Genomic DNA, 10808 nt, shown 5'->3' with positions numbered 1-10808 from the left:
ACCTTGATCCGAACCATCCGAGGGTCGAACCAAATAAGGCGATATTAACGTGTAGAACAAATTGCTGTTTTAATCCAGTGTAATAGTCTAATGGTTGTAAGTAATATATGCAAACGATTTAATTAATGTTTCCCATAAATACGCCACGACGTTGTTAATGTCCGATGAATGATCGGAACACCGGTCATTCATTAATGGGGGGGAAAAAAAGGTTTGACTGCGTACATCAATGTTGTTGGCGCAACTAAATCGGTCGGAAAGCTGCAACGGAGGGAATTTAATGCCCATCACTAACCGGATGAAGCCGGGGGGCAGGGGGGAAGGGGGACTCGCGTACAGGTCTCGACATCGAAGGTGGTGCTGAAGGGGTGGGGAAGAGGCCACTTCCGGTCACGTGACAACATTGGACCAGCCAGTTTGCTACTTTGCTCTCTTCTTATTTTCGGCTTCCCAGACCCACCCTCCCTCCCTTCGCCCGAGCGCCACGTCTTTTTTCCCCTCCGTCCCGCGGTCCCTTATCGGCGTCATCCTCTTCTTCTTCTTCTTCTTCTTCTTCTTCTTCTTCTGGATTAACTCGGAGTAACACGAATCGGTCACGAACGAACGAAACGGATGGTAATATTCCATTCTTATTCTAGCTCCTCAAATTCGCATTTGTTCGACAAAATTGAATCTTAAAATTTGTTTGCAATTACGCGCGGTCGAAGGACGGAGTTCGTAAGAAAAAAAAGGAAATAAAAATTATTTGCTTACTAACTTTATTAACAATTGCCGGTATAAACCTGAATCTACTAACAATTAGATAACAACATGTGCGTCAACGCATTCCTATGGACGTAACGAATTCGCATCAACCGGAAGTAATGGAATCTTTTTTTCTCGTTCGTTTTCTCTGCTTCAGTTTTACTTCGTTCCTCTCGTTTTATCGTAGTCACGGTTCCATGTATGTATGTACATTATGTGGTAGTCCATAAAAAATGTTTCAGGCGAATTTTTCCACGAGGGTCGTAGGTAGGGAGGGGGGTGGGGGGTTCGAGGAGTTTCGATACATTCGCTAGTTTGCTTTCCTTGATATCATACGTCCGTATACGTGAGGAATATATTATATCTATAGTTGTCGTTGTTCAGTGCTCTGCAATTACGGTTTCCTGATTTAAATCAGACTTCGCGAAGGAGACCAACGATCCTAATTTGTGACGAGAACATGAACACGCCTATTCACCCACTTTCAAAGATATATGAAAGTAAAGTCGCGTTAAATGCGAGGATTTCGGGTTTGGACCTTCGTCATTAACGTAGAGAAGGCACGATTCTTATCTTTGATCCCAAACGTAGAACAGGATAGCGAATGAAAAGTAAGAAGTGCGATCGGTCGAAGTAGCCGGCGAACATCAAAGACTAATACTAATTCAACAACAAATCGTTCTCATACTTAATTATACATAATTTTTAATACAATTACTATCGTATTTATGATATTCTTCTGATTAAATTGAGACCAAACATGGTGTACTTTGAATTTTTCTTTTATTTAAAAAACAACAGTTGTTATTACATATCTGCCATGGCAAACAAGTTCGTTTGGTTTTTAGGGCAGAATGAAACAATTTTTTCGATACAGGATAGATAAATTTTCTACAATTGTATAGGACGCACTAAGAGTCGTAACAATCTCTTACACCGATTGGGATGAATTTCTGTCAATAATAGCCTTGACATCGCTAGAATTAATCTACTTGCATCGAACGAACTTTTTTTCCAATCCATTATAAATATAATCAGAGACATATCGCGTTTGATCTCATTTTAACCAGAAGAATGTCAGGAACACTTTTTAAAAAAAAGACTGCACATGAAAAAGAGCAAAAATTTGTTGTTGAATTAACGTTAACACACATGAACGTTCGCTGTGGATCGAATTGCCATTACGCGACGTTCGGATTGCACCACCGAACTCGAGCATAAAATCAGACGTACTGGGGATGGGAATAGGAATAAAAATTTTGAATTTGACGTAGACTTCTTTTCGCCTTCAACGCGACTTTACTGCAAGTATTCTTTCATATCTTTTGATATTCTGCTACGAGTATCGCTACTGATCTCGCGAGAGTGGTAGGTTTCCTTGATTATAGTGATCGATGCATAAGACTGTATACTGGGTTTTTGTATTTAACCACTGCCTAAGTACGTAAACGTCGAAAGAAACACCGGAAGAATACGGCATTGAGAAAAGAAGAAATGAAGGGAGAGCAGTAAAAAGAGGAGACGTAGTGAAACGGAGATGATCCATGCCTCGACTTGCGTACGCGTTAGCCTCCGGTTCAACGAAACGATATTGCAAAGAGCGACGGAATCCCTAAATCGATTGATCGGATCGAAAGTAATTTTGGTTGTCCTCAAAAAAACTACAGCTTCGAATACGTTAAAATGAAATGCATAAATATATATATATATACGTATGTGTGTATATATAATATTTATATATATGTATATATATATTTACAAGACATATACAGAACATGTAAAGTTAATATTGATAAAAACATATTTTCGCTTGGCGAGACGCGCGCGCGCATACATACACACGCACATACACATACATACACGCAAATATGACACGTACAGACGTATAGGTATGCACAAAACACACACACGCGCACACACACATACACACGAATGGAATCATCGTAGGCCCTAATTAACAATTTGGTGATTGGCTTGCCTGCCTCGGACACCTCGTTCGAATCGAGTCCCAGCGAACACCCACGCGCCTTACATCTTCGTTAACAGTGAACGAGCAAATAAAACGTGAACACTCGTATTCGCGGAAACTCGATTTTACACAATCTTGTATATTCCCTTAGTTTCTTCCCGTTTCTCGCTCCACCTTCGAAACGAACGAAGCGAAGCGAGCCATTGGAAGAAAAAGATCAGTCTCGTTTCCGAACAGAGCTCCTCCGTTCGTACCTTTGAGAGAGCCCTGCAAGCGCGTTCGATGCGTTCGTCGCCGAACAATGCCCACGTCGCGAGGGCGGCAAGAGGAAATTGTCGAGGTTCGAAGAAGCCTGAGAAATATAAGCTGGTTTTTCAAAGATTTTATATGTGTAAACGAATCGAACGCGCCTGCCGCGAGGATGGTGCGCCCCCGTAGAACGTCGCCGGCGTGTACATTCTTCAACGATCAAGCCGCCCGAGCAAGAATGGAAAGTTAACACACCTTCGTTCGGTGAATTCCGTCCGCGTGGGAAGCGCTGTTACTGTGCAATTAAACGCCGCTTCGGGCCGCGGCCGCGGCTCCGCTCTCCGATACCCAGAGTCCCGCGAGCGTTAATTATTCCAAAATCTTGCCAGAGAGGCAACGAAGAAGCAGTTGAACTAACGAGGAAACCGATTAGCCTCGCGTGTACCGCCGTTCGTTAACCTCCGCTGCTACTTTTTTTTTATTCACGAACATCAAATTTCGTGCGTACGTTCGGTTTAATATCCGGCGATGGGGTAATCGCGTGATCGACGCGTTCGTTGTATTTCATTGGACCTGTCGATGAATTTAAAACTTCGAAAAGGAACTCTGTATGTATTTACAAGAGGGCGGAGCAGCAGGACACGTTCCCCCCTAACGAGATGACATTTAATAAAACTCGCACGACTAGATAATACTGGAAAAGAGAAGAAAATGAACGGAAAATAGAAACGACGCCGAGACGTGCGCGCGCGTGTAGTACAAGTGAAAATTTCACGCTCGCGGCTCTTTCTCCCCTCGATCCGTTCTTCTCGCGCTTACGTGCCCCCACGCAATTGTCCTTTTTCCATCTGCCCGCATTCTCGTCGTCCCCGTGCAGCAACACCCGTGCACACACCCGTGCGAACACGAAGTACACACGTGTACGTATGTACGTACATACGTAAACGCAATCGTTCATTCTTCAAGACTCTCTCGCTCTCACGCAGCCCTTGCGCGTGCATTATCTCGATCTCGTGTCATACCGCTCTTTCTACGCTCGACAGGGCCGCTCGATACGACTCCAGTGTTAACGAGTATAAAAGCGTGTATATATATACATGTATGTATATATATATATATCGTGTACCGAGCGGAGGAAAACGCTCGGAAACGCTCGGACAATGCTTCTTTTCAGAGCATCTTTCTCTTCTCTCAGCCACACGTTTCTTGCTCCCTCCCCCATCCCCCATATATTTCCTCGCGCTCTTATCGTACGCTACGCGTGTTCCGTGACAGGCGCACCGTGATCGATGCGGCTAGGCGAACGGCTTCGGACTCCGAAATCTGTTCAAGGCTGATTAAATAACACGTCTCGCCTATCCTCCTTCTCCTTATTACCATGAAATTCTATTTGTTAGCTTGGCGATGCAGCCGCGAATAAATTAACCGTAGAAAAGTTTTCTTCTTTATACAAATATAATATACAATATTTATAACTATAATCTAGGCGTAGTCGCGTGTACACGCGGCGACGAGGCGGCGAAGGGGCCGAGAGGAACGCGTGTACACGCGGATACTGACGTGCTTCTTCTCGCGGTTTAATATACTTTAGTGGTTCGTTCTCTCCCTTTCTCTCGCGCATTCCACGCATTCACGCACATTCCCGATTGCTCCCCGTATTTCGCGCGTACTATTCGTAATATGAAATCGTGTATAGACCTATCTATCTATACGTAAGTGGTATGTCTCTGCGCAAATATACGTGTACCCCGTGTCATCTTTCTCGCCCTTTCTCCGCCGTACTTCTAACGTTTCCTCCTAAACCCCATCGTAGATTCCTACCGCTTCTTACCTCCGTCTTCTCGTTTACATTTTCATTCCCGTTCACGTTCACGCGTTCCACACGCGTTCACACTCGCTCCTGCGCGCGCATGGAAGAATAATAAATAAAACACTCGCGACGTCAGACGTACAGATTCGTCAGAAATAATTTCTTCGACAATCGTTTCTTCGACTTAAATGCAACTCTTGTACTTAATGCGATCTTCGCTTTGCTCCCATCTCGAGTAGCCTACATAGAGAACCATAGGTCCGTTATCGGCTTCGCAGCCTTCTTCCACGGAACGAGTCGCCACGTCAACTAGAGTTCCGGCGTGACCGGGTCGAGTAACCTTTTCTCCGGATCCCTCGAGTCCCCGATGTCGTTGGCGATCGGATGATGCCTGTTCCCAGGGTTACCGCTCGCGTTCGGATTGCATCTGCAGCCCTGGGCCGCGTGCCGGGCGTAACACGCTTCGCACAAAGCGACGCACCCTTTGAACGGCCAGTAGCACAACAGGCAGGGCATGACGAGGGTGAGCGCCCCGAGGCAAGCCCACCTAGACGCTGTCCTGCTCCCCGTACAAGAACACGGGTCGTCCGCGCAGCTACCACCCGCTTCGCCGTCCATCCCATTACTACTGCTCCCGTCCACGCAGTGATAAAACAGTCCCTTCACGCAGCACAGACAAGAAGCGTAATCTAAGATCGTGTCCGCCGAACAGAAGCACTTGTTGTCGCACAACCACTTGCTGGGCAACGGGGGCGGCTCGCGGCAGGACTCGCATCGGCATCGACCGCAGAAATTGCACATTATCGAGAGACCGGCCGGGTCGTAGGTCCTCGAGGCGAGGTTGTTCGCTGGCTCCTTGGTGAACGAGACCGGCTGCTTGGTGACGGCATTTGGCGCCGCGGCGTTCCCGGTGACCGCACCGTCCGCGGACGCGGTCGCGTTCGTCCCGCCGCTGGCTTGCAATGCTCGAAACGCTTGAGACCTGCTCGCGTGTAGGCGATGCGTCGCGGCAACGGACGAGTCCGCGCCTTTTTGACGATGATGCCTGCGGTCGATCTTCGGACAGTCAACACCGCGTTTGTCATCGTCCAGCCGGCGTTCCTGGTTGGAGTGCTTGAACGGCGCCTCGACGTACTCGTTTATAGCCCTCTCGCCGTCCGGCCGCGGTACCGCGAGACTGACCTCGCCGATCGGACTCCTAGGCGGCGTATCGTTCGACAATAGTCCACGAGAGGTGTTGTTCGTCTCCGTAGCACTGTCCACGTTCCTCGGACTGCTCCTGAAGGTGCTCGAGAGCGGGCTTAGGGGCGCGGTGACCAGCACTCTGGGATTCGTGGGAACGGCGAGAAGGGCGGTCGAAGCGTTCGCGTGAACGCCGGGCAATCTCGGTGGCGGAAACGGCCGATTGTGATCGTGGATACGACCGGGCGCGTTCTGATGCTCGTCAGCGGCGTCGGTGGTTGCGTCGACGTTCGTCGGCGAAGAGGATGGCCGCGAATGCGGCGCGACCGCATTGTTCTGCGACATCGGCCGACCTCTCAGTTCAAGATGCTCGTCTCGAGCCGCACGCATCCGGTGCTCCTCCTTCTTCTTCGCCTCCAGCTCTTCCTCCTCCTGCCAGTGACCCGCGAAACGGATGCCACCGGTGACCTCCTCGCCTCCGCCGCCACCACCGCCTCCCCTTCCTGGCCCGCTTCCAACCGTTCCGCTCGACGACGAAGGGACCCTTCCCGGTCTACTTGGTGCTGTCGCTTCTGGCGAGGAAGGTGATGTGGGACGACGAACCGACAGTGCCAACGACGCTGCCCGCTCGCTAGCCCATCGTTCGACGGCTCTCGGTGTACCTGGACTCGGGGTATGGTGGTGATGCTGGTTCTGGTGTTTAGCTGCTGATTGATCCGGGGTAGTAAGTGTCGCCTCGTTGATCCGCACTGCCCAGCCCGCGCGAGATGGTGGTACTCTCGACAAGGGCGTTCCATTAGCGAGGATGAGGCTCGGTAATGCTCCGCGTCCGCTTCCTCTCGCCCTCGCGACACGCGCTTCATCCCCACCTGAAATTAAATGCGTTCGTCATTCACTTCGCTGCGTACGCAACCTTGAATTCTTTTTTACAAACTATCAAATAGATCGTACTTAAGAAACTGTATTAAAATTCTAAAGGGACCATCGTTCGAAAAATGAGTCTATCTATTGTGAAACGGTGGGAGGACGGAAAGTAGGATGATCCGAATGGACAAATTCGAAAGCGATATTCAGATCACACCTCGACAGGCATCGAGAATGCCGTACGCTACCTACGTGGCTTCGAGATAGGTTCAGTCTCCGATACGTGGGCGAGCACGTGTGGGCGCGTGTGTGCACCGGGGTTCTTGATTCAGTGGTCACCCGGCCCACTCGGAGCGCCCACAGCCATCGGAGATCCGAAAAAGAGCGTCCCGTTCGACTGCGACAAACTCGTATTCGAAATTCGCAAACCTATATTAATGCGTGTATCAATTAATTATGATAATAAAATATATAATACATGATACGACAATACATATATGATAATTTTTTAATCATACACAAATACATTATTACAGAAGAAAATAATGTACATAAGTAAACGAGGCTGTGCAGTCGAAACGCGTGAAGCCACGCAGACACGTGAACGGGCGAAGACGATGTGGCAGAAACAGCCAGCCCATTCAGAGGGTGCACTCCGAGAGGAATGCTATCGCCGACCGACTGTCATAGGTCAGAGCTTTTAGTCCCTCTATACGGCCAGATAACAGAAACGTTTTGTAAGCTTGTGCACAACCGGTGCGACCGAATATCTCTCCTCCTTACTACTAATCGGACACATTTTTCCCGTCCGCTTAACAGAGAGATTCGTCGTTAATGGGTTTCTGGAACCAGAAACGGACTCTGCGAGGAACTAATTTTCACTGAAAATCATGGTGAAAGGAGGAATTTTGTCGTGATTCGCGAGAGATTCGTGAAACCGATGAATAAGTCTCGCACTTTCCGAGTATGTAAGGTAAGTCACGAATCAATTATGAATCACGCTGTAGGTATCACGGGATGAGAAGGCTTCGAGGAAGATTGCCAATCACGTAATTGTGACACGATGATTGTCCCGGCAATATCCGCGTGCACGCGCGATCATCGCCGATTACGGTAATGACGATGATACGTCGAATGTTTAGCTAACTATCACACCGTCCGTGCTTCCTCCGACGTTCTTACACCGGTGTTTGCGAATCGTACGCGGCGATACAAGTATTATAAGATGATAGTTGTTACAAGAAACGTGGTCGGTGTTTGATAAATAAAATTGGAACGACAACGGTCTGAGAATTTGACCGCGGTCATATCTCTCGCAGGATGTACCGAATAAGATTACGAGTAATTGTCATCCGTAAAAAAAAAACGGGATTTTTAAACGACGTTCCGGTCCAGATACGTTTCAATTCACGCCGGAAATGTTCGCGATAAGGCCGGATACGCTTCCTCCCCACGCTCGTTTCCGTTCAATAATAAAATTATCTCGCTCCTCGGCCACTCTGTATGCCTACTACAAATTTTATTTTATTTATCTAATTGTACGGGCGACAACCCGTTTTTACAATGGATATAATACAGTCTTTAGTAACTGAAGCAAAAAATAAAATTCAATAGAAAATGCAGGTCACGCGTTAGTAAATAGTGCGATTTTATTCACAAATGTCGACGAGATCTTCGTACCACGTTCGAATACGTGATTACCCGTTTCAGGCGTAAGCGATCATTCAAAGGTGGAATACGAATGAGAGTCGGATGGTAACGAAGAAATCGACTTACTGAAAATTCATGGGACTAGCAAAAATCCAGAAAAGAACGTGGGCTCGCCCACGCCGGGGCCGACGGGATCCTTCGGAGGCGTGTCTGGTACTCGCAGTCACGCACGCGCACTAATATACAAAACACGAACACCGGAACGATTCCGTTCGAAGCAGGAATCCCGAAGTCTTCGAATACCACGGGGGACGGCAGCTGCGCGTCGTCGTCGTCGTCGTCGTCGCCGTCGCGTCCGTTCTCTCATCGGTCGCGTCCTGCCGCTCTCGTTTCACGTCCGTTAATATTACCACCGTGGATCTCCCTGTCGCCGGCGATTAACTGCTCCAACAGCCGCATCTTCCACCGCGTTAACGCATCTCCCGGCTAGAGAAACGGGCCTCTCCTCTTTCACTCGTTTCGATTTTGTTCAAAGAGAAGTTCTCGTACGCGATTTCCTTTCACCGAGCTTCGAGCAGGCCAAGTAAATCCACTGTATCGATGTGCGAGAGTACGACGGAGGGAAAGAGAGGCTACGTGGAATGAATGGGTGTCAGTCGGCGCACGGAGGCGAGAAAGAAACCGCAAAACGTCAAAAGCCAAGACTATAAGACGAACACGGCAGCTGCTGGCGAACGATTGACAATGAGAGTTCGCCGTGAGCCGAGCTGAGCGAAGCTGGTTAGAACTGTTAGGAGTGGACGCGCGGGGTAGGAGGGCCGTGGCCGCGATTGGGTGAGACGCGGAGGGGAACCGTCGACGAGGGAAACCGACGGCCGGGGGCAGGGGCGCGGGAACGACCGAGAGGCAGTAGAACGAAACGGTGGGGGAGGGAGGGGAAAGCAGGAAGAGAGAAGGTGGGAAGGAAGCCATGAATGGCGACAGTCGGGGCCGAGGGGAGAGAAAGGAGAGAGAGATAAAGAGGGACGGTGAAAGAGAGGAGAGGGCCGGTCGGGTTCCGTGCACGGTATGCCATCTGGCGATATCGTGGCCAACGACTCGTTCGCAACATGAAGCTTTTTATGAATGGGCGGAAGCTATCATTGAAGCTTTAGATTGAATGAAAACATTACCTATGTCGTCACCGTGTATACCACCGACAGCGTCGACGCGGCAACAGTGACGGTCGACCATCGCCACGCTGGAGGTGGCAATGCTTGCGCCGTGATTTTTTTTTACTTCTCGTCCCTGACAAACGCGTTCTCCTCTCGTATGTACGACATGCTCGCCAACAATCGCGACAAACAGAACGACGACGTCGACGACGACGACGACGACGACAGTACACGCCTCCTTCCACGGTGTGGGAAATATTTTTTGTCCGGCCACCCGTTTACGTCGGAGATTCGACGTGCCGTTGCCCACGTTATCGATCGAATTTTAAGTGTACATATACTTCTTTTAACTCCAGGTTTACTCGACACCGAAGGGTCTCCAGTCGCACGTCGGATAAAGGATTCTAGCCGCGTCACTTTACACGCGCGTACACCACCGCCGTCATCCTGCACCGTTTTTTTCTCCCCGCGCATTTCCGATCGACCCGCGTCGTTTCTGGGGACAAACGTCGCCGGGAATCGGATACGGCTGCCACCGCGGAACACATAGACCAAGAATAAAACCGGTGTACCGTTACGTTTTAATAACGACGCTGTTCTCGAACCGATCTCGCCGTCGGCTTATTAAGTAATCCGGTTGCATTTTTCGACGGCCGTACTAAATCGGCAGACACGCGCAGCTCTCCTTCCTATCATTAATATTAATTACTCCCGGCGATAAATCGTCACAGATGTTCCGTTATCGTGCTTCAAAAAAAAGACAGTCGAAGCAACTTGCCAATAGTATTCTTTACGAAGCACAATGAATCTTGATCCAGTTTGTGCCTTCGTTTCATCGTTCCGGCTTTTGGTTTCTAGCGCGGAAAGAAACTCTGTGAAAGTATGATTTGCGAGCCACTAAAATCCTTGGGAGAAACGACACATTTAAACGATCGGGACGATTGAAAACGAAAACGAGGGGGCCTTGGGAACTCGAGTGAATGAACTCCGGGAGGGCCTTGAAATCCCGACTGAATGAGTACTCCGAGAGTACTATACTACCGATATATTGATCTAGTGTGTTCACGCCTGCATACATTGGTTCAGCAGGGCGGTCGTGCATTAGCCCGACGAGGAATCCTTTCGTTCCATTTCGTTTGATCTTGCATTCGAGGTAGTAGCTCCGTTCGATCACGCTGGCATAGAA

At 49.0% G+C, this 10808-nt stretch overlaps 1 protein-coding gene across 1 annotated transcript; it reads right to left on the bottom strand.

Annotated features, from left to right (window-relative positions):
- Positions 1-741: 741 nt before the first annotated feature.
- On the bottom strand, positions 742-8927 carry sty (sprouty signaling antagonist). Its single transcript, XM_018033198.2, has 2 exons — positions 8879-8927; positions 742-6823 (listed from the first exon to the last, which is right to left on the bottom strand). Exons 1-2 carry the CDS (start codon positions 8925-8927, stop codon positions 5082-5084), a joined length of 1791 nt encoding a protein of 596 aa, XP_017888687.1. The 3' UTR covers positions 742-5081.
- Between the last annotated feature and the right edge of the window lie 1881 nt (positions 8928-10808).

This window comes from Ceratina calcarata, unplaced genomic scaffold (assembly GCF_001652005.2).
Source record: "Ceratina calcarata isolate Rehan_Ccalc_2016 unplaced genomic scaffold, ASM165200v1 scaffold7.2, whole genome shotgun sequence".
Classification (NCBI taxonomy): domain Eukaryota; kingdom Metazoa; phylum Arthropoda; class Insecta; order Hymenoptera; family Apidae; genus Ceratina; species Ceratina calcarata.
Note: the sequence above shows the minus strand (reverse complement) of the source record. Positions and strands in the feature narration are given on the sequence as shown.

Excerpts from the sequence above, each read along its gene's own strand:
- sty (XM_018033198.2), bottom strand. The coding sequence starts at position 8,927 with ATGCGGCTGTTGGAGCAGTTAATCGCCGGCGACAGGGAGATCCACGGT. Across the intron at positions 6,824-8,878 it reads CGACAGGGAGATCCACGGTG|GTGGGGATGAAGCGCGTGTC; the intron begins GTAATATTAACG and ends ATTTAATTTCAG.